The sequence below is a fragment of the Hypomesus transpacificus genome, chromosome 8 (genome assembly GCF_021917145.1).
Source record: "Hypomesus transpacificus isolate Combined female chromosome 8, fHypTra1, whole genome shotgun sequence".
NCBI classification, from domain to species: domain Eukaryota; kingdom Metazoa; phylum Chordata; class Actinopteri; order Osmeriformes; family Osmeridae; genus Hypomesus; species Hypomesus transpacificus.
The window spans coordinates 13,784,633-13,809,504 of record NC_061067.1 but is presented as its reverse complement, the minus strand read 5'-3'; the positions used below and the strand labels follow the sequence as shown (position 1 = coordinate 13,809,504).

The following is a 24,872-nucleotide window of genomic DNA, read 5'->3' as shown; positions in this document are numbered from 1 at the left end:
AGTGACGTTTTATTGTTCTGTGGCCAATCAGTGATAAGCACTATTCTTGATTCAGTGTTTAGTACCGTGTTGTCAACAAATATTATGAAAACAGCTGACAAATGATAACGCTAGGTGGGTTTCATAGACTAGCTACTCAGCTAACTTAGTACAAGCTAACGATGTAACTTAACGTACATCTGTGGTAGGCACTCTTTCATTTATGCAATGATCATCTCGGAAATAAAGTACTTGTGTTGTCATTCATTGTGTTTACTGTTGTTTTTAATGTGACCGTGATAGTTTTTGTAGGCAAGAACGTGCACTTCAAACATGTCTCTCGTACCCATCTATCAGTTTGAACACTTAGCTACGCATCTACAAAAGGCTAACGGCAAAACGATAATCACGAAACAACAAAAAAAAGGTATCTAGACTACGTCAACTAGGAAAAATTGTTAGGTGATAACTAGAGTACTACCTTAATCTTCATGTAAACAGCTAGTGCAACACAGTGAAGACGAGTGGGGATCAGTGAAACCGTCAACTCTTAAGATATCAGGCCAGGGTTCATAACGGTAACTAGCTGCAACAGCTAACTAGTTACAGTTGTAACAAGCTGTACTAGTAGTAGCCTGCTGTAGTTACTGTATTCTATTACTGGGCAGGCGAAATTGTAACATTATAACAAAAACACAATGATGGCCTACACTGGCAAACTGTTACTATCAATTAGAATTGTTTAAAGTTAGCTATCTAATCCAAAATGGGGTTATATTTGCTCTTCAACAATATAATGTTACCGTCAAAATGTTACGTTAGTCAAGTTACCTTAGTTAATCTAGTTTAATAACAGTTTAATGCTGTTGACACATTAGTTTGTGCTGTTTCAGGAATTTGGCAATGTCTGACCGTAGGCCAAGAAAGAAAAACTTCACCCATGAAGAAATCCTCATCCTGCTTTCAAAATATAAATTAAACAAAGGACCATTAGAATCCAAATTTAACACCTTTGTAACAAATAAAGTGAAACAACAAATATGGGAGGACATCACAGACACCATCAATTCGAAAGGAGTGGAGCACAGGGATGTCAAGGAAGTTAGAAAGAAGTGGAGTTATTTAAAGATGCAAGCCGTTGAGGACTTTCCACGAAATGTCCCAACAGGAGGTGGACCAAAGCCAGACATGGGACCATATTCCTCTCTTTTATTGGACATTGTTGGTGAGGACTCCCCCTCAGTAATTGGGATTTCATGTGGGGTTGAGAGTGGAACAGCAGAAGATGCTCCGGCACCAGTTTCCCCAAAATCTCTCCCAGCAACAGCCCTCGCACCAACACCAGCACCACCTTCCCCTCATACAGCCGAACAACCTCTCTCCCCACCTGCAGAAACATGTCTGCTTGAGACACCTCAGGATGGCTCCAACACCCACCTACCACCAGCAGCCAAGCGTGCTAAAGGCAACAGAAGGCCTCCTACTCCTTGCACCGTGGAAAATATTGACACACTGAGATGTCAACTCTTTAAAGCGGAAATTGAAAAGCTCAAACAGGAAACAGAAAAGATACAAGCAGAAAAAGAAAAAATTGAGCTTCAAATTGAACATAGAAATATTTACACTAAAAGAAGATCTTAAAACAAAGGGATACGTCATCACACTTTCAAATGAGCCATAGCATTCAGACAACTCTAATTGGGGCAGAATAAATGGATAAATTATAATATTTTACAATTTCTATTATATTTTTTTATTGATAATTATTATTTATTTGTGCAGTTTCTTATTTCAAATATTTGGAGAATTATTTTTTAGCTATCGTGTTCTTGTTTTGCAGTAGGCCTATACCTAATAAATGTATTGCAATATACAGTTTTTGTTCATGCCCCTGGGAGGTTATTTATTAGCAGCTCATCCAAAGTAGGATGTAGTAAGATAGGTCCGGACAGTGGTAGCCTCAGTTGGTAGGTTGTCCTCGCCGAAGGGAATGTCTATGTCACCCCTATCATCTGCATTTCTTTCCTCCACCAGTGGTACTTTACACATCATTGCCATGTTGTGTAGGACAATGCAGGCACCAGCTACAGCGGCAGCTCTGTGAGGCTCCATCAAGATGCCTATGACAAAAGGAAGGCATGTAGGTATTCATTTGGGGACATAAAAGGCTATGTGAGGATCCAGAGCCTGCAGTGCTTAAAATTAAGTAGGCAATGAAGTTAGAATAAAATATAGCTGGATACCTCTGTGCAAACAGGCCCATCGGTTCTTCAGAACACCTATGCACCGCTCTACCACATTTCTGGTCTTGGTGTGTGCTGAATTGTAGCGCTGCTCACTGACACTTGCTGGGTTTAGATACCCTGAATCTCCTAGCAACCTGCCGGGGTATCGTCCAGCCTCAAAATCTCTCCAAAGGCTAGATTGCTTGAGGATGAAGCTGTCATGCTTTGCCCCTGGCCATTTTATCACTGTATTTGTAATTACAAGGTCAGCATCACATACAATCTGTGTGTTGATCGAGTGGTATCCCTTCCTGTTCACAAAGTCATTCTCGTTTTCTTTGGGTCCCTTAATTCTGATGTGGGTGCCATCTACACAGCCAAGTATGTCAGGGAAACCGGCTATCTGATGGAGTTTCTGACGGGTCGTGTTTTGTGGCTCAGGTTGAGTTGGAAACTTTACATAATCGTTCAAGCGCTTACACAATGATAGTGCGACTTTTCTAATTGCTCTACAAACTGTAGATTTATGCACTTGAATTGAATCCCCAACCAAGTTTTGAAATGAGCCCGTAGCGAAATAGCGTAATGCCAGGCACACTTGTAAGGACGGACCCGTTTCTGTCGGAGTCGTGCTGCAAGTCTGCAGCTAGCAGATCGGTAATTGTCTGTATCTTCGCTCTTGGAAAACGAAAGCGCGAGTTTAAATCAAAGTCGTCATATGTCTAAGGGGTGTAACCTATTGCGAAGAACATGTTGCCGACGCAAAACAGGCATTATTATCATTTCCTCCTCGTCCTCCAAATGATCCCACCTTTCAAAACGATGCGCCATTCCAACCGTTATTTTACGGAGGACTTTACACCCACTAAGGGCTAGGTGTAAGATTTAAGTTGTAACTTATGACTACGTTGGAACTTTTTAAGTTGGTGCAACGCTTAAATATTAGTAGCGCGTAAACTCCGACCTAAATTAGTAGATACGTTCAAACTAGGCTACGTTTGAATGTATGCATAGCTGGTGCAACCCAGTGCTGGCCACCCCTTGGCCACCCCATATATAAAAGTCAGCGGCGTAACAATGACTTGGCGGGCCCGAGTGCAGATCTCACCAACGGGCCCCTTGACCGACCTATCGTCAGGCGAAATGATTGAGTGTTGAGCTTAGCGAGGCGCATGGAAATGTACTTATTATCAGTGTTGCGTCTGAACACGTTAATGAAGTCGTTCATAATTTTGGTGAACGTGAACTGAACGTAGCCTACTGTATTAGGCTACTGCCTGATGAACATACTGTGCAGTGGACGCATTAATTCTGGTGTCTGTGAATGGCACGTTCACTCTTTTTATTTCGTTTAATAAGGTGCCAGATTTCTAGAGACTTCCAGACACACCGTTAACAGTCTTGTGTCCAGGGTTGCCCAACCTGTCAATCGCTGCGTGTGCTTTCTTTCTTTCTTCTACTGTCTATGCCTGGCAAGTGTGAGAACGCCGAATTGCGTAGAGGCAGAGAGCGGTATTGCAGACGGCAGCCACATAATGAAAAAAAGAACTGAACTAACCTAGTTCATTATTTGGAGCTTTGAACTTAGTTCAACATTTTGAATTATTAACTATGAACTGAACTAGTTCATGTAGAAAGTGAACTTTCCCAACACTGCTTATTACAATACACATTGTGAATTGATTGGTGAATGTTTGATTTTATTTTTGTTGGCTAGATATGCTGGCTTAACGTTTAGCCTATCTAGCTATTTTACAACAACATCCTGCACATTGTTTTCAATATCTAACCTGGCTGTTGCTTTATGCCTATACGTGCATTTAATGACGTTTGATAGCCATGTCTAAATGCATTCAATGGGCTATACCAGACAGTAAACGTTAGCCTACCCTGCTGGCTGAGTTTCACTCATTGCTGTTGGGCTGGGGGTCAGACGTAGCGTCCTCTTGAACACCTCGCCACAAATCCAAATGAAGATAATTATGCCAGCTTTGCCACCCTTTCATCCTGCTCTTTGCGTTCGTGCCGCTTCCTGCAGCCACTTTTGTGTTTTTGAATGAAGGGCATGGGGTAGCCTACTTACCGCAATTACTCAACACGCAACGCAATGCAACACAACAGGATGGCAAACGATCACAACGTGTGGGTGGGCTATAGAATCTTTGACAACATATTACCCAGACAATATTACTTAATAAAAACGAAATTTGTTTCATTAAGCAAAAGGCAAATGAGGCAAAGATAATTATTTGCTGTTGTTAAGACTGAAAATTTTTATTGGGAAGCTGAAAATAACTGACACCATAATTGAGAAATGTTTAAGAATTGATCGGACTGGATCATATGTTAAACTTTCTGTGATTTACGAGGAGCGAGGGGCCCGGTCAGTTCTTCAGGTAGAGTTCTCACTTGAGATCGAGGACGGGCCCCCTTTCGCCACGGGCCCTAGTGCAGCTGCACTCCCTGCACTCCCTATAGTTACGCCACTGATAAAAGTCTGTAGAGAAGTAGCCTATATGTGCGTGTCTGTTTTTGGGTCCTCACTGCTCAGACACTTCATAAGCATGTTGATGAGCTCAAATTATGGCCATTCTAATAACTTTGATTTTCTCTTTTATTTTTTTGTTCAAACAAGAACACTGGCTTCTTGTCTGGCAAAGACCCCTTCTACAGCAGAGAGAAAGGAATTCATCTTGGACCTTACCAGAACCTTAATTGAGGCAGACATACCACTTGAAAAGGCCCCAAAATTGTCAACTTTTCTGCAAAAACACTGCAAGCAGGGTGGGTCTATTCCAGCACCCTCCCACCTGCGCACAGAGGACCTGCCAGAGCTTTATCCGCAATATGAGCAGGACATCAAAGATGCTGTAGCCGGAAAGGACATCTACATTGTCCTTGATGAGACCACAGATGCTTGTGGTAGATGTGCACTGGCCATCCTGCTCCAACCAGTGGGTGAGCGAGCTGTTGTAGCAGACCTGGCTTTTTTTGAAAAAGTCAACTTCACCACTGTGTCCCAGGCTGTCATTTCCTGTCTCAACAACTTTGCAGTCGACTTCAACAGAGTTTGGGCCTTTGTGAGTGACTCAGCTAGCTATATGAAGAAGGCCTTCACTTGCATCCTAGAAGGTCTCTTTCCAAACTCCAGACATATAACCTGCTTTGCCCACCTCATTAACCTGGTGCTGGAGGTTTTTCCGGAAGTGTTTGGTGAGGTAAACAGGCTCTGTGCTCTGGTGAAGAAGGTGTTCTGTCAGGCACCTCAGCGTCGTCTGCAGCTTAGAGCATTCATGCTAGAGAAGGGACACTCTTCTGTAATGCCTGTTTATGCTGTCCAGACCAGGTGGGGCTCCTGGGTACATGCTGTAGAGTACTTGGCTGAGTACATGGATGTTGTCAGCGACTTCACTGCTACGCTACCAAAAACAGCGAAGTGTGTAAAGGACCTGCTGGAGGAACAAAAGGCCCAGCTGAAAGCCCAGGCAGTGTTCATTGTGGAACACAGCAGTGAATTAATTTCTCTGCTGACCAAGCTGCAGAAGACCTCTGTCCCCATGGCACAAACCATCGCCAGCAAGCTGGAGGACCTGCAAATGCATTTGAATATGGCAGAACAGCAGGAGCAGACGACTGGCGCCCACATACCAAAGAGCTGCTGCAGGAGCTGCCAGAGGAAGACAGGCTGACCTGCCGTGAGCTGTTCCAGACTGCCCTGGCAGCATGCTCCACCAGGCTGCTCACCGTGCTGGAGAAGCACCCCTGCCTTGACCTGTTCAGGTCATTAACCGTCCTTGATCCAGCCCAGGTGATAGGGGCAAGACAGGACATTGAGGACCACGTTGAGGCTATCCCCTCTCTGAACCAGGGGCCTCATGTATAAAGGATTGCGCAGCTTTCATACCAGAAGATGGCGTACGGCCAAAACTCGAAAAGTACCTACGCACAAAAATATTCACATGTATAAAACCGGTCGTACGCCAGGTCCTGGGCACCTTTCCTTTATAAATCACAATCAACGTGAGATTGACCGCACGTGAACGAGCCACTGACCCCGCCTTGCCTCCTCCCATAAATTAATATGCAGATGGACTATAAATGCGCTCCTGAGGTCATTTCGTGTCTGAATTACCGTATTTATTCGAAGAAACGCCGCCCTCCAAGAAACGCAGCACCAAAAATGAACGTTAAACGCTGCAGCGTTTATTTGAAGAAATACGGTGACTGTGAGATCGTGGTTCTGACAACAGAGGTGGAGGCGAGAAAATGTGTCCTGTTTGGCGGCCTGTCATCAGGTACTAGTGACAAAAGACAGCACTTTGAGATTTAGCTAAATGTAAAGTGCATTACAAATACAATTATCATAATTATTATAGGGCCATCAATGCTGTGGGTTCAGAGAACCGGACCATGGCAGAAATTAAGAAGAAATGGTCCGATATAAAACTTTAAATGAAGAAACGAGTGGTGGCGCATCGTAACAGCATGATTTTGTTGTTCGTTTGACAGCCTCAAGTTTAACAGAAGTTATTAAGTGGTGGCGGTATAAACAGAAGGCTATATAGCATTTCCCGTTTTGGGTTTTGGCATTTTCATGTGATCATCCACATTAATGATCAAACGTTTATTTTTATGTTTATTGAATAGTCAACGTCATAAACGTACTAGTGGAAACTTTATTTTGTAATATTTGGTGAGTCTCTGCACTTTTCAGTTGGAATTCGCCATGTTACAGAGCCAGACAAGACTTAGCGGACGGTCCGCACATTCTCACGTCTGCTCAAAAGTTTCCGTGACGGCCCGCACATTCTCACGTCAAGTAAATCTTTATACATCACAAAGTGTGCATGAAAACCATCGTACACAAGCTTTTTGTGCGTACGCAAAGTTTATACATGAGGCCCCAGGTGTCTGCAGAAGAGTGGCACAGATACATGGGCATTGACAAGGCAGATGCCAGAGGAGTTAGTGCAGTGGACTGGTGGGCAGCTAGAGAGGACAGAATGCCTGTCTTAGCAAACATAGCAGCCATCCATCTTTGCCTCCCCACTACCTCAGTAGACGTAGAGAGAGTTTTTTCGCATTATCAGATGCTTCTTAATCAGCATAAAAGGATCCTCACTGAGAAAAATGTAAACATTTTGCTAATTGCAAAGTTCAACAGCATTCAGCCCTAAACATGCACACACACACACTTCAACATACACCACACATTTTGTTTAAATCATTTTAAAAATATCAAATGTAAAAACATTTAAGAAATGTAAATTGGTTTGTCGTTTCATGTCTGTTAGATACCGTAGATATATTCTGTGTTTTATTTATAAATGTAATATTTATATTTATGTCCTTGCAATTCATTGTTAAATCTCTATTTATGTATTCATAAAAAAAATATACAGTATATATAATTTGTATTACATATTTATTAACTGTTTATTTCCCCATGAGGAATCTTGCAATAAAAATATCAAAAAAGTTGAATCTCTTTAAAGCTATACTTATTCCGCAGATTTTCGGTCTGAATTACCGCAGAAAAAGTGGAAAAAACCCACAGATTCCGTTTGGGTCTGCTCATAACCAGGTGCAACAGGTGTCTCAAGAGGATTAAGGAGTTGAAGAAGCAGATGCTGTGTCTTCCTCTTGTTGGACAACCAACAAGTTGTTTATATCTGAATACAATTTACTAAGTTACCTACTGAGCGATACCATCTGAGTGATACATGTAATTTTTACAAAATTAATATCAAGGGAACACAATGGTCAGAACTGCAGTCATACACTTAAATGCTTTTTAAAATATGTAAACACCAGGAGACTATGGGTAGCTGGGGCAGCCGCAAGCACACCCTCACAATTTCTCCAGAAATTGTACCCTATCTAGTTATTCTTATTTTTACATAGGCCTATATATTTGTTTTTTTAATTGTTATATTTTTCAATTGTTTAGTTCTTAGAATTAGTTAAACTAATGTACTTTTGTACTTAATTTATACCCGTATATGTTTATTGTTTGCACCTTCCTGCCACAGTAAATTGCGTATTTTTGTAACATAGGCTAAATGGCGAATAAACCGAATTCTGATTCTGATGGGCATGGAAGAAGAAACCTAACCAATTTAGCTTCGGTTAAACAGTCATGGGAGGAAATTACCACAGTTGTTACAAATAAAGTTCACATAGGCCTACATAGAAATTTCTTATGAAAATCTTTTTATTATCATTGAAGAAATATAACACGCCATAAATCAAAACAATGTAACGTAGCTTCGCAGAAAGAAGACCCTGGCCTCGCCAGCAGTGCGCACGGACCAAGCTTGCGCCCTTAAAATAGGTCCTGAATAATACGCCATTGACTTTAGACCACGTTTTTCCTTGTCAGTGGCGGAAATGTTTTTCGGAAACTGCAAAATAGCACCAGGGAACGTTTGCGCCAGAACACGCCTCTTTTTTCGCTGAACCGCCCACGGGAGCGCAAAGTCATTTCGACGTGCGTCTGTGGAAGGAAAAGTTGACTTTGCGTCGAGTGCAAACTAGGAATGACACTTACGTCGTTGACTAAGTCAATTGCGCTGGGTGCAAGATAGGGCCCAAGGTCTTTTTTGCTAAGGTCTCGGGTAATGATGCGGTCCATGTGCCAGCATCATCTGTCGCTACAGTTATGGCTAAGGGTCTCAGGGTTGTAAATGAAAATGGCCCCTTACTGGTGTTGGAGCCTGTGAACACACCGTTACCTGAATGGCTAGTTGTTTTATCTACCTTGTTCATCTCAGAGAGCCATACCATTCCGGTTCAAGTGATGAACATATCTGATGAGGATGTCTGGTTGAAGCCGAATACGGGGCTTGGAGTTCTGACTTGTGTAGACAGTGTTTCGCCTTCCCATTACCAAGAATTTATGAAAGTTTTGAGGCTTTGACTGGTGCTAAGTTCTTCTCCACCATAGTCTTAGCCAGTGGATATCATCAACTGGCCATGCATGAGAGAGATAGGCATAAGACAGCATTAACCACACCGTTTGGTTTGTTTGAGTATGTTAGGATGCCGCTTGGTGTCTAAAGGGCGAGCCACATTTCAGAGACTTATGCTGGCTACTATGAGTGACCTTGTTTTCCAAATACTCCTGGAGCCGAGTGCACCAGCTGGGCGTACGCCTGGGCGTACGCTACGTCCGACGTAAAACTGAAAGTTACGACTAACTTAAAGTTACGACTAGTGCACCAGTTAGACTTAAGCCCTTTATGTGCTGCACCTGGGTGTACATTTTACGCCTAGTGGGGAGCCGGCGTAAGTTGGGAAATCGGACTAATATCCATGGTAATTATAATGTAGGCCTATAACAGTTTGATCGGACAATATTCTCACAACGATGGCAGCTCGTCTCGTTTATAGACAACAAATGGAAAGGGCTTTAAGACGAGAAAGAGTCGTCCGTGATCGCACGAATCCGCTTGACATTTACTCCAAACATGAGCTCATTGAGAGGTTTCATTTCGGTAGGAACGCTATTTTTGGGCTAATCGAGGAGCTCTCCCCTCATCTCCAACATACAACGGACAGAAACGCCGCGCTGTCCCCCGCCCTGCAGGTGCTGATTGCTCTCCGTTTTTTTGCAAACAGGGCCTTTCAAAATACAATGGGAGACATGATTAATGTTCACAGAACGACTTCTTCACGTGCAATTCCAAGAATGTCGTTGGCCCTTCAGTGCTGCTTTAGGCGACATATCCACCTACCCACCTACGAAGAAGCATCCAAAACCAAGCAGGATTTTTATTCGAAATTTGGGGTACCTGGTATTGTTGGGTGTATTGACGGTACTCATGTTCGCATTCAGGCCCCCTCCGATCATGAGTATTTATATGTCAATAGAAAGGGTTACCATTCGATTAATGTACAAATAGCATGCGACTCGGATATGTCCATTATAGACCTTGTGGCAAGATGGCCTGGGTCAACACATGATGCTCGCATCCTCCGAGAGAGTGCCCGCCATCGGGAATTTGAGGCAGGGAGAGGGAATGGCATTCTCCTTGGGGATAGTGGATACCCACTGAAACGGTGGTTAATGACACCGGTGATCGCAGCGAGAACTGCTCAAGAACAAACCTATAACAATAAGCATGCACAAATAAGGAACATCGTTGAGGGGTGCATTGGAGTGCTCAAACGCAGGTTAGTAGCCCGGTTAACGGGCAAAAACAAATAGCCTAAGCAGCACTAACACATTTTTAAAGGTTAGTATAGGACCTATAGGTGCATATTTTGATCTGATAGCCTATATGGTGATTTTAGTTCTTGTTTCTTTTAGGTTTCACTGCCTCCACAGTGAAATGCGAATGCACCCTGAACGCGTCTGTGTTGTTATTGCTGCTACTGCGGTGCTGCACAACATCTGCGTTAAAAAGAGAATCCCCCTTATGATGCAAGGAGAAGTGGTGCTGGAGGCTGACGAGAACCCTGTGGCTGCCATCCCCATATCATCCCCAAGATATCGGTGGACGACTAGTCCGCAATCATATCATAAACAACATCTAGGCCCATAGGCATAGGCTATGTGTGCTCATAACTTAGTTTTCAAATGGTTTTCTTCAATCCTATATCTTATTCATAAGAAACAAACAGTACAAACAATCTCTTCATCAGTAGGCCTTAGAAATAGCCTATCAATGGCAATTACTTATTTATATGTATATGGTTGTAAATATTTGTATTTTGTAAAGAATGGTGTATGTCATCATGGTGTCTTCGTTTGAGACGTTATATTTTGTCTCAAGAAGTTTGAGTTCTAGTTTGAGTTTTTCTTTTTGAAGCTCTATCTTCTCATGCTCTGCCTTGAGTTTGGCGGTCTCGACCTCCACACGAATGATTTCCTTTTCAAGAAGTATGCGCTGCAGCTCAGCAAAATCTCTCTTTCGTTTGGGAATTGTGGGCGTGGACCTCTGGGATTGTGTCATCTTTTGTGTTGTGTGGCTCTCCTCTTCACTCACGGTGCGTTCACACTGCAGACTTTTTTACCGCTCAGCACCGCCGGCCTTCCCAAAGTGCACCACGCTCGGGGGCGTGTCAGACAGATTCATTCAGAGCTGTAGTTCTCTTAAATCACTGTTGTAGTTCGTATAATGTCATGGCAAATGTGCGGACAAAATACAACTTTTACACACATTAAGCAAAAATCCGACACGCATTCTAGATCTGACATGATCTTATCTACAGCACACAATAGGTTATCTTTTTCCACACTTTTTTTAGGCCGAGTGAAAGATTAAATGCCACCTGCACTCTATGGAACGGGTCTTGTTCCGGCTGGAAAAAAAGATGCATCAGACATAAACGTTGACATGTGTAACCTTTTATTATATTACTCGAAATGTCTGCAAATCAATCGCTAGATTATGACTTGCCACTACACATTCACTGTATGGATAGCGAGTGGCTGCCAGCCAGCATTTCAGCGTTGAATGTCAATCGTGTGCCGGGTGAGCTAGCTAGACTATGCAGCTAGCACAGAAGAAAGTTACGTAATGTGAAGAAACTGAATTAAAGTACAAAATACAACACACCAGGGACGCCGACAACCTCAGCAACCCTGCGCCAGGCATCATTTTTTTTGTTTATGTCTCTGTAATCGAACATAGACGTATCATACAATACTGGGTATGAAGACACACATACGATGAGTTGATCTTCCATCTTGAAATTGTCAAACCTAGAAATGTTTACCATGACCAACAGTTGCTACGTTACAAGAAACAAGAAACCAACCCGATTGGCCATCGCTGGCGTTTTCACGCTCGTCATTTACATAAAGTTCAGAAAATCCAACTTTCGCCGCCCCGCTCGCCTTCCCACAATACCCTACGCGAGCGTCGACGCCCCGCTCGCCTTCCCACAATGCCCTACGCGAGCGTCAACGCCTGGTTACATTGAAAATGAATTGGAAGCCGGCGCCCCGCTCTGCCCGCCCCGCTGCAGTGTGAACGCAACGTCAGGGTGTCGTTTGAGTCTGTAAAATTGCAACAGTGTAGACTACTTGTAGCTATTTGTCTATAGGCTAGCACTTGATCGTAATGCAAACAATATAGGCCTAACGATAGCCTACTCACTATGAAGCTATTGATTTGCAAACAAACAAATGTAGCTGTAGTGGGAATAGGCTAAATGACATACCACTCAAACTGACAGCTATCATATCGTGATCTGTGCTGCACTGAACGTCGGAGTCTTCAACCATTTGAACTGACAGTGAACTGTCAAAGCCGTTCAAGGTGGGAGAGTCCTCTCCAAAAATATAAATAATAATACCACTATAAACTGATATATTTGGTGAAGGACCACCCCCGGTTGGCGGGTTTTTAAATGCCGATGCCCTTGCCAGAAGATCCTTTCACTTCTTCCTAACCTCTTCAACTGTCCGCAGTCCTCCATCACATTCATTATAAATTTGATCGGTTATTGATTTCCACGCTGACTTTATTTGCCTTTTTTTGGGGTTTTTATCCTGCATTGCTTAATTTTAAGGGAGATGCTAGGCAGTAGTAGAGTGCGCTTAGGCTCTTAAATGTGTTGCTTGGCAACGATCGAAGCTTTCGCATTTTCACAATGACGCGCATCTTAAGACCAGGCGTAGCTACGACCGTGTTCTGTCAAGCTTGGTGCACTCGGTGTAAATGCAAATCACAAAGTTGGACGTAGCTAAGACGGACGTAGGAGTTAAGACCAACTTTTTTACGCCCAGCTGGTGCACTCGGCTCCTGGTGTATTTGGATGACAACTTGGTTTATTCTGAGACATTTGAACAGCACCTGGACAGGTTGGAAGCTGTATTTAGGAGACTAGGACACTGGCCTCAAAGTAAAACTGCAGAAGTGTGCTTTCCTACAGAAAACTGTTAAGTTTCTTGGTCACGAGGTGTCAGCAGAGGGTGTGGGGACAGATCCAAGTAAAATCTCCACTGTTAAGAAGTGGGAGGTCCCATCCAGAGTCAAGGAGCTTAGATCCTTTTTGGGATTCAGTAGCTACTACAGGAGGTTTATTCAGGGTTTCTCGCAGCTTGCTGAGCCACTGCACAGCCTCGTCAACCATTGTTTATGTGAAGGGAAAGTAACTAAGGGGAATCATATGTTAGTCAATGTGGACTCCCAGTGTTTCCTCTAGGATTTTTTTTAGCAGTGGGGGCAGGTCAGGTCTAAACCCCCCCCCCCCCCGGCCAAAACAAAGTGCTAACCCTATATTTCGGAGCAGCGTAATGTAATAGCCCCTAAAGAAATACAATTAGCATACTTAAAGACACCTTACAGTATGTTCTAAATGGCATAAATGCTGCCAATGAATAATTGACGTAACAACTTATTGTAAATGCAGTGGCCTAGCCTACAGATTAAGGTAGGCCACTCGGAAGCATGTACACTGTCTGCTTCATTTGATCTTGATAGGCTAAGCATTCTGTAGCAAATAATAACAATATACCCACAATTTATTCATAAAAACTAGGCTACTTAAGCATAATAATGCACCTAAAATACCAACGTGAGCAAGGGCAGTAATCGCTATCGAATCAACAGACGTGCAATTTCGCTAGCAGGGGAAGAATACAGACAACGAAAATCACCAGTTAACTTAATAAAAATTTGCAAGAACTATAGACTAATACAATAACAGGCTTAAATGAACTGACAACATATAATTTATAAGTTATACGACTTTCAGTTCTCAAGGACGCACACGCGCAATCTCAACTGCGCTGTGAAGCGCGTCTGTGCTATTCTCCGACATGCGCTCTAACAATCACGCCTGAATGACGGCCTAAAATTTTGTACAGCTCTAATTCTGATACCGTGGCGGAAGAAATTTAACCGTGGCGGCCCGGTAAAATCAACATGGGGGAAACACTGACTCCTGAGTGCAGTCAGGCCTTTGAACAGTTAAAGGAAAAGCTTACGTCTGCCCCCAGACTGGGTTTTGCTGATTTCGAGCGAATAGTGTTTTACTGAATGTGCATTGTGACTGTCTCCTGACTAAGTAAGTGACTTTAACTTGTAGTATTGTGTTGTGTTTTTGCTAAATCTTGTGTCTGGATAGAGCTGAGAGACGCAGCTATACAGGCCGTTAAGTAGCTAGCTAGAGATCGAGTTTCAGGGTACTTGCCGCTGCGTGAGACCCTGGCCTTTGTTTACATAATTAGGGTCATTGTCAGCTGCGCCTTGCATATTTAAGGCGGCTGGCACTCGCCTGGCAGCCTCGGTGCACGAAGACTCAGTCGAACAAAGACAAGGGATCTACCTCCGGGAGTCCACCGAGGAAGGCTGACGGGGCCGGATCACCTCTTCTGACAAGTATCAACCTATTCATATTTATATTTATATTATATCCTACCTAGAACATTTTCATAGCTAGCATGTGTTTCCTTAGCATTCCTGTTCATTACACTACCTGTAGACGTAGATATGTCACTAAGTATATACGGTCTACTTCTAACCTTCACTACCTATCCAGATCTTCTCCACCTGCCCTTTCTCTTTCTTTAGGGCTCTGGAACTGCCAGTCTGCTGTGAATAAGGCAGACTTTGCGGCGTTAGCATCTCATGCTTCTCTTTATGCCCTTGCGCTGACAGAGACATGGATCCGCCCAGAGAACACTGCAACTCCAGCTGCTCTCTCAGTCAACCACTCCTTCACTCACTCACCCCGCTCAACCGGGCGGGGTGGTGGGACAGGGTTGCTTCTTTCCCCACATATGAAATACACACCCACACCACTCCCTGTTACTGCCAAATCATTTGAACATCATTATGTTATGCTAACTGATTCTATCAAAGCATGCTTAATTGTTCATTATCGCCCACCAGGACCGCTAGCCGACTTTGTGGAGGAGCTGGACATGCTCCTCAGCGTTCTCCCGGATGATGGAACCCCCCTGATAGTCCTTGGGGACTTCAACATCCACCTCCAAGGAACGCAGGCCGTCGACTTCTTGTCTCTCCTGACTTCCTTTGACCTGACCATACTGAGCACACCGGCAACCCACAAGGCAGGCAAACAGCTAGACCTCGTCCTGACACGTAACTGTATCACTGACTTAACCTCTGTAACCCCACTGCACACTTCTGATCACTACTTTATCCAATTCTCTGTCTCTCTCCCTCCAACCCCTCCTACCTCCCTTGTAACTTTCCGCTGCAACCTCCGCTCCCTATCTCCCACCCATTTCTCCTCTATTGTAACGTCCTCCCTCCCTCCCATCGACGAGTTCTCGTCCCATCCCACTAACACTGCCACAGACTCCTTGTTAACCACTTAAACTGCATCACTTGACTCTCTCTGTCCCGTCAACCAGGCCTGCGCGATCTTCTCCTTCCTGCCCGTGGCTTACGGATGTTATTCGTGAAGAACGGTCCACCCTTCGGGCAGCTGAGAGGAGATGGCGCAAGTCCAAAGACGGTCTGGACCTTGATAAGTATCACTCCTCTCACATAACTGGTGCTAAAACCCTCTACTTTCTGAACAAAATTAACTCTGCTTCAAACCCCCACAAGCTTTTTTCTACCTTCTCCACCCTTCTTAACCCACCTCCCCCACCCCCTCCCTCCACCCTGACAGCAGACGACTTCTCCTCCTTCTTTGAGAAAAAAGTCGCCGACATTACCAGTCGGTTCCCTAAACCCACCTTTCCTACCCTCTCACCCTCCACGACGGACCCAACTAAATGTATAAACTCTTTCTCTCCCCTGTCCGAGGCAGAGATCTCTGACCTCATTCTCTCTCATCGCCCCACCTCCTGTCCCCTTGATCCTGTCCCGTCCACTCTCTTTCAAACCATCTCCCCCTATATCTTTTCTGCTCCATGTTCGAAACTCCTCTCTTACCTCTGGCACCTTTCCCTCTGCCTTCAAACAGGCCATAGTTACCCCTCTACTCAAAAAACCCTCCCTTAACCCTGCCGTCCTCCAGAACTACAGACCGGTATCACTGTTACCCTTCTTCTCTAAAACAATTGAACGTGCTGTATCTAACCAACTGTCTAACTTTCTTTCTCAGAACCTGCTTGACCCCAACCAATCGGGCTTCAAGACCGGCCACTCCACAGAGACTGCCCTCCTGTCAGTCACCACTGCCCTCCAGTCTGCCAGAGCGGCTTCGAGGGCATCCGTCATCATTCTGCTGGTCCTTTCTGCGGCGTTTGATACGGTTAACCACCAGATCCTGCTCTCCAGACTTTCTGAGATGGGCATCACTGGCACTGCACTCCAGTGGATCTCATCCTACCTGTCGGAAAGATCCTACCAGGTCTCCTGGGGAAGCAAACTGTCAGACCCCCGCCAGCTCTCCACTGGTGTCCCACAGGGCTCCGTCCTTGGACCCCTCCTCTTCTCTCTGTACACCACCTCACTTGGACCAATCATCACCTCCCATGGCTTCTCCTACCACTGCTACGCTGACAACACGCAGCTGTACCTGTCGTTCCCCCCGACTGATCCGGGGATCTCAGCTAGGATTGAGGCATGCCTCGCAGACATCTCCGCCTGAATGAGCACCACCTCCAGCTGAACCTCGCCAGAACAAAACTTCTCATCCTCCCGGCCAAACCCTCCATCTCCCACGATCTGTCAATCACCCTGTGATCTGCAACGGTGACCCCTTCATCCTCTGATAGGAACCTTGGGGTTACCATGGATGACGAGCTCTCCCTCACGGCCCACATTGCCGCAGTCTCCCGGTCGTGTAGATTCACCCTTTACAACATCCGGAAGATCAGGAGATACCTGTCTGAGCACTCCACCCATCTGCTAGTCCAAGCAGTGGTCCTCTCCCAGTTGGACTACTGCAACTCACTGCTCGCTGGTCTCCCAGCATGTGCAACCCACCCTCTTCAGAGGATTCAGAACGCAGCGGCCCGCCTGGTCTACAATCTACCCAGACGCTCCCATGTTAGCCCGCTCCTCATCTCTCTTCACTGGCTACCCATCAACGCCCGTATCAGATTCAAGACCATGGTACTGACCTTCCGAGCAGTGAACGGGACTGCACCCGACAACATCAAGTCTCTCCTGCAACATTACACCCCCACCCGTCACCTACGGTCTTCTTCAGACAACCGCTTGGTGGTCCCACCGCTCAAGACTGCCCGGTCCCAACACAAGCTCTTCTCCTGCCTGGCCCCCCAATGGTGGAACCAGCTCCCCACCTCCATCAGGGACACTGACTGTCTCCCCACCTTCAAGAAAAGGCTCACAAGACGCACTTGTACCGGGAGTACAACGGCACTTAGGAATACTTGGCTGGATCTGATGTTAGTTTCCTCCAGGATCACAATGACTCTTATTGAGTGACTTGTTGCTCTTGTAGGTTAGTTATAACGAAGTTAAGTCTTGTACTCGCTGTGAAATATTTTACTGTTGATTGTTCTTCTACAGGTACAGTCCTGCACTTTTTGTGGTTCATGTTGTTTTAATTTGTAACTTGTATAACTGCATGCTCTTATGGGTCTTCCCTTTTGGCACTTGTTTAGTTTTTTCACAATGTATGCTTCATGTTTTGGCTGCTTGCAATGTTTGGGACTACCTCGTTGTTATGATCAGTGACCTATGCTCTTTTGTAAAGCTCTCTCTTGGAAGTCGCTTTGGATAAAAGCGTCTGCTAAATGCGTAAATGTAAATTTCACTTGTCCCTTTTTTGTTGAGACAGATGCCAGCCAGCATGGATTAGGTGCAGTGTTATATCAGGAGCAAGGTAACACTAAACGAGTGATAGCGTATGCTAGTTGCAGGCTACGCCATGCTGAGAAGAATGACCGTAATTACAGTAGCATGAAACTGGAGTTACTTGCTTTAAAATGGGCGGTCACTGATGTGGAAGAAATTGGGATTTCCTGTGTGCTTACAATATTCACTAATCTAACTAGTCATTGGATACTAGTTAGTATGTTCTCATGTGAGCTTGCTATTAATAAGAGTAGGTTGTGTCTATGTGTCAGGGTTAATAGATGTTCGGCGTCAGGAGAAAGTACTGGGTAAACGTCCCTTGTCATGACTACAAGGACAGCTCCAACTATGATCTCTCTAGTCTGAGAGGGGTCATGAGTAGGGAACTGTTAATCTTTTTCTCTGACACTGTTGTAAAGTAATTACTATCTGACTGTCACTATCTATGTTTACATTCTTGTGCCCTATAAAAGATGGTTCTCCGGCTTTCAGAGCTGAAAGAGACATGATTCCACAGTTCCTCACATCTTCAACATCTCCGGGAGGGTGCTCTTTGGGACCTCCTTCTCGACGCCCCTGGATTTTGCCTCTCCACTGCCCCCACAGACTGGGTGGTAGTGACAGTGGAAATGCTGGTTGATCTGGAGCGCTTTACAAAGTTCATGAACAATTTGACCTGTGAATTGTGAACCTCTATCAGTGGACAGTCTTGTGGGGATCCCATATCTACAGACATGAGTGTCGCCGCAATGTAACTTGGGGGCCCCCAAAAAAGTCGTTTGGACCCCCCCACATTTGCGATCAAAATACTAGTGCATGACTGGTCTAATAGTCCAGCGATCTTTCCATTGCTTCACAATCAAATCCGTTCCACTTTATCAGTAGGGAGAATACCCATAGCAATAGAATTCCACTCCACGTTTTCTAGACAAACAGCATCACGCACGCAGATTCAACTCCCATACTCTTTGATCGACGCATCGCGCTTGCAGCTAGCACTTACAGTTACATTTAGCAGACGCTCTTATCCAGAGCGACTTACAGTAAGTAGTTCCCCGAGGCAAGTAGGGTGAAGTGCCCTGGCCAACGTAATTTGGCACGGTGGGGAATCGATCCAGCAACCTTCTGATTACTAGCCCAACTCCCTTACCGCCCAGCCATCTGACTCCAGACATGACTGTTCCACAGACGAGATGGACATAAGGAGGGTTTTTTCTATGAAGAGGAAAGTAAGTCAGAGTTGCCCAAGTTTTCCCTTCAGTGACCAAAGCACCCTTATGAGACATTCTTTGACTATACTAGCATTAGTTAAGTCACAAAGATCCTTTTGCAAACATTATGATTAAAGCTAGCTAGATAAGCAAGCTTTTTACCTACATCTAGCACTCAGCAATACCATACTTTATTTACCCATTACAAGTGGAACAGCATTTTTTGATTTCTTAATCTGGGTCAGAAATATGTTGTGCTTTTGGCCGTGTTCAGACCTAGGCGTCTGTTCCAGGCAGAAAAAGATGACAAGGATGTTTTTTCCAAGTAGCTACAAAATAAATAGGTATGGTTGGGTAGGTAAGGAATGGTTTATGAAGTACGGGGTGCCGGGGAGATTACACTGATCAGAGCTGACATTTTGAGAGTTCAGTTTTGGCTGAACTGTGCAAGCTCTATGGTGTTAAAAAGGCGAGGACAACTCCTTACAGACCGTAGGGTAACGCGCAGTGTGAAAGGTAAAACGGGACACTACACGATTTACTGAAGACAATCACTCCAGGGAAAAAGAGACGGTGGCCCGAGTATCTTCCTGAGTTAGTTTATTTCTACGATGTCACGCCACATTCCACTACAAGATATTCGCCCTATTATTTACTTTTTGTGGTACAGCCACATCTCCCTGTAGATGCATTATTAGGGCATGAGCATGTTACAGACAGGAAACAGGACTGGTTGTCTGTCCATCAGGAGAGGTTGAGACAAGCACATGAGCGAGCTAAGGAGTACTCAGAACAGAAGGCAGCTGACAGAATCTCTTTCCAAAATAAGGTGTTTTGTCCTCCTGTACGCATAGGTCAGCTTGTCTATTTGCGTCACAGGTTGTTAGGGAGAAATAAGATTCAAGATGCATGGAGTCCTAAAGTCTACCAAGTGATGGATGTACAAGGGACCACATACACTGCTGAACCTTTGGAAGGTGGGCCCATGAAGAGAGTTCACCGGACTGGGTTGCGCCCCGGAGCAATTCCGGTTCCTAAACCAAGAACTAAGGTTATGGCACAAACTAACATTCAGCCTGTGGCTGAAAAGATTTTTGAGTCAGCGGAGCCTGATTTTGTAGAGGTAAAAGATGTCACTGATCACCCCACGGCAGAACAGGTTGATGTGCACATAAAGGAAAATACAGATTTTGGTGCTATTATAGGGAATGAGTCAGGTTGTAGTGATGTAGGCACTGATGACACTGAGCCAAGTGTTCATGAAAGCGAGTATTCAGACGGTGATTTACACTTAGAAGCTGGAGATTATGTCCTTCCCCATGACGCTGGCAGGGATAAACATGTAACGGGAACAGGCCTGAGTGCAAGAGTATCGGTGACTACTGTCAGGAGAGGCACGAGGACACAGCAGGGTTCAGTCAAATCCATTTCACTTACCTACGTCTGCATGTAATGCGATAACAGTCTGCACAGAGATGGTTTCACAGGTATTAACAAGCCTGGGTGTTGCCTTATTTGAGAAAGCCTTGCAGACTGTAATTGGGTCAGCTCAGGTTTTATAATCATCAGAGACGCTGATTTATTGCATGGGAGAATGTAGCCGGGTGGTGAATTTGTTGTGAGACCCCCCCCCCATCACATTTATTTATGGTTACCTACAGCAGTGGTTCCCAACCCTGGTCCTCATGGCACGCCTGTCTTGCATGTTTTAGATGTTTCCCTGCTTGATTCAAATGAATGGTCATAAGCAGGCTTTTGCAGACCTGGATAACGACCCATTCATTTGAATCAGGTGTGTTAGAGCAGGGAAACATGTAAAACATGCAGGACAGGGGTGCCCTGAGGACCAGGGTTGGGAACCTCTGACCTACAGTATGTATTTTTGTGTTATATACTTGAAAGAAAGGTACATATGTTTGTTTGTTTGCTGGCAGAAGGTACGTTTTTAGTTAGTTATTTTAGCCACTAGGTGGCCAAGTAGTTGCGCGGTGCATCTCAGTCGCTCTCTTTTTCCTTCGGGCCGAGCGGGGAAGCAGCACGGGGAGAACCTGGGAACGCCTCTACTAAAGAACCTGCTAATTCGTCAAAATTGTAGGCCTACAGATCTCAGGAAATCTAGTTGTTGCTGCCCTCTGGTATTCGATAGTAAAAACACCCCCAATCATTACACGTCTCTCCCCTTCTCTCTCTTTTTCACTTGTGCCAGTATGCATAATACGGCCGATCAAACAAATGAGTAAATGGCACGTTATACAGTTTGGGCAGTGTTGGGGGTAACGAGTTAAAAAGGAACGGATTACAGTAACGATATTACTATTATAGGTAACAAAGTAAAGTAACGCATTACACAATTAAATATTGGTAACTACACTACTTTACTAGACCTCAGACCTTTCCTGCGTTACCCAAGCCATTTTTGTCAGTCCGAAAAGTTCTCTTTTAGTGGCCCTTGCATGCTTGCCTTTGTGCTTGCTTGTCTGGGCACTGTTGCCACAGAGACCGATTTGAGTGATTTGAGTGACGTAGCTGCTGGTGCGTAGACATTGACAACCCAGTATCACATAATTGATCCTAGGTTGGCATAGAAGGAGGGAAGCGGGAAAATGATTGAGACGGAGACAGGAGGGTTCAGCCAATGGCGATATTCTCATTATTTTAACTTTGTTGCTTGAAAGGACAAAAATATTACAGTAAAATGCACTCTATGTCCAGGTGAAAGGTGTCTTTCAACTGCTGTCAACTCAATGAGAATTTAAAGTGAGGCATATTTCTTCGGTCAGACAGTGTGGACAGGGTTAATGTTCGTTCAGTGAATGGCTGAGTTTTATATGCCATTTTGTTTTACATGTTTACAATTACAATACACTATATGGAAAGGCTAAGAGATGCTCTTTATTGAAATTTTTTTAATAAAGTGATGAAAGAGCCATGATGTTTGTCCATGTATCTATGCGGTAAATTTGGACATTTGCTTAAAACATTTGAAAATAAAGTAACTAGTAGTGAAGTTACTTTTCAAATGCAGTAACTAGTAAAGTAATCTAGTTACAATTTTCAGAAGTAACTTGTAACTCGTTACTTTTTCTGAGTAACTACCCCAACACTGCGTTGGGTTTATATGGATATTCCGTAATTCCAAAATGAAACAAAACGGAAACCAAGCTTTTCCCCATAATCTGGTTCTGACATCCGAAATGGACAAAACGATATTACGAGCCTATTTATCATCTTTTGCAGATATCAGCATAAAGAATATGAAATAATCATAACATTTAGTTATTTGGCTGACGCTCTTATCCAGAGCATCCATAACATCGATTAATGGCTCGTTATACCACTTTTGTTGTATGGTTATTTCATTATTCCCCAAAAAACTAAACAACCAAACACAAGCCGTTATACTTAAATGTGTGTTCGACTTACTAAAGTGACAAAACGATATTACGGCCCTATTTTGCATTTGTCAACACGGGTTGCAAAATAGAAAAAACAATGGCCACAAGGCACAAGGACCATTCATTTTCTCGTGGCCGAGAAAAAAAAAAGTTTATATAACTACATCTAGAATGATCACTTGTGAACGAATATCATTCATGTCTTACTATGCAGGTCACATGAAAAACGATCCAAACACTCATACCAGGCAGATGAACGAATCATTGATCCGAAGAGTCTTTGGATTGTTTTTCACATGACCTGCATAGGCTCAGTACTGGTAGCTAGCAAAAACAGAAGCTATTCATTCATTTTGACTGGGTCTTAGGATACGGATCTTTGGATCATTTTTCACGTGACCTGCATACGTTCAGAAGAGGAAACAGAAAGGATTTGTTTACCTCGTTCACTTTCGCGTAACTAGGTTTAGTAAGACGTGAATGATATTGGTTCTCAAGTCATAATTACAGGTTTAGTTATTTTCACTTTTTTTGTACTTTACTTATAGTTCAGTGCAGCGTAATTGTTTTCCATGATAATTAAATGCTAGTGTGATAATAAATGACCATTTCAAATCATACAAACTGTCATAATACAATATTTTAGTGCAAGAATTTCTTTTAAAATAACATAATAATATGATACGTGTTTGCAGTGGACGTATTTAGGCCAGGGAATTGGCGCAGCAACACCCCAGCCCCCCCCCCCCCCACCTTGAAAGAAACGAATGACTCGAAAAAAGATTTGTTCGAGATTCAAAGAACTGAATCAGTAAAATGATCCGAACTTTCCATTACTTTAACACACTCCCTCCGATAATTAACGTGAAGTGATCATTAATGGGAGACGAATGCCGGAGCTAAAATGTATGCTTCAAACGACGGGACGGAAGATAACTTGATGAATCCCTGCATTCGTTCGTGTGGATTTTTGGAACTTTCCTGACGCGCTTAGATTCACAAATGCATTTTAGAAAAGATATCCTCTGCAGCCTATCAGATGTCTCCAATTTTAGCCAATCACCGGAGAATGTCTAATATGGGTGGACGGGCTCTGCGTTAGCCTAGGAAACACAGAAAATGACTAAACATGAATCCAGACATTCTCAACCATATTCAATCACGTATGATCATCGGTTTAATAAGATTAACAAGCAACATTTCACCTACATGCTACCAGACGACATTGCTCGTGATGTGAAGGAGACGATGTCCGTCATTATGGCAGGTTGTTGAAGACCACATAGACACGTTAATGTGATTGGCTAAAATTGGAAGAGACGATCTGATAGGCTGCAGAGGATATCTTTTAGAAAAAATGCATTTGTGAATCTAAGCGCGTCAGGAAAGTTCCAAAAATCCACACGAACGAATGCAGGGATTCACACGAACGAATGCAGGGATTCACACCAACGAATGCAGGGATTTGTAACTTGTGTTTGTCAGGTTGCAAACGAGTGTAATAGGGTCATTTATTTGTGAATCGCGTTACATTTGAGAATCACGAAATACATTTGTGAATCGTGTTACGTTTGTTTGAATCGTGTTACGTTTGTTTGTTTGAATCGTGTTATGTTTGTATGAATCGTGTTACGTTTGTTTGAATCGTGTTGCATTTGTTTGTTTGAATTATGAAACTAATCTAACTCCATAGGGGGGTGTTCCATCAATGTCGATTAAGGGAAAGCGAGACTTATTTCGTCGAGTCCTACTTACTTTAGCGAGAATTCCGTTCCATTAAGGTGGATTATTCTAGTTCTAGCAACGTAACCAAGGTTCGGAACTAGCCTGATCCGTGTCCGGCTAGAAGTCAAGCTAAACTAAAATGTGTTGCAAATAATTTCAAACAGGCGGAAACAGAATCTCAAAAGACAGTTCCGTCGAGTAAATTCTTGCGCGCAATGCACTTTATTACGTGTTCGGAAACGTAAATTCAGACTTTTTGAAGTGCAGACATGAATGATTCACGTGTTTAGGCCTACTTCATCTCCAAAAAATATATTAATTTAAATTAACAAGTTAAGAAATAATGTCACTGTATCTGTTTTCAAAAGCCATTGTTTAATTGACATAAAATAAGGCCTAAGAAACTAAGCAGAGCCTCAAGACAAGTTACAATCAATTATGGCGTATCCGTTCTTTGACAAGCCTGTGGTGGATGAAGGTGCTCAGATTATACAAATAGTGTTTATCCCACCAGCCCCAAGGGTCTTCAGAGACAGTAATGCTTCCCTGACCAGTATCTGTGGAAGAAGTATAGGTTCAGCAGGCCCAGCATAGTTTATCTAGATAGATTTAATTGTCATTCTTAAAAATAAAAAA

General features: G+C 43.8%; 2 protein-coding genes across 2 annotated transcripts in view; one reads left to right on the top strand and one right to left on the bottom strand.

Moving 5' to 3' along the window:
• Positions 1 to 24,872, bottom strand: part of slc22a13b (solute carrier family 22 member 13b) — a 126,192-nt gene that overhangs the window by 23,293 nt on the left and 78,027 nt on the right. The gene's annotated exons all lie outside the window — the stretch shown is intronic.
• Positions 2,822 to 6,134, top strand: LOC124469923. The gene has a single exon (XM_047023466.1). The coding sequence runs from the start codon at positions 4,721 to 4,723 to the stop codon at positions 5,891 to 5,893; it is 1,173 nt and encodes a 390-aa protein (XP_046879422.1). The 5' UTR covers positions 2,822 to 4,720; the 3' UTR covers positions 5,894 to 6,134.

Bases quoted from the DNA above. Each gene is read 5' to 3' on its own strand.
- LOC124469923 (XM_047023466.1), top strand. From the start codon at position 4,721: ATGTGCGTGTCTGTTTTTGGGTCCTCACTGCTCAGACACTTCATAAGC.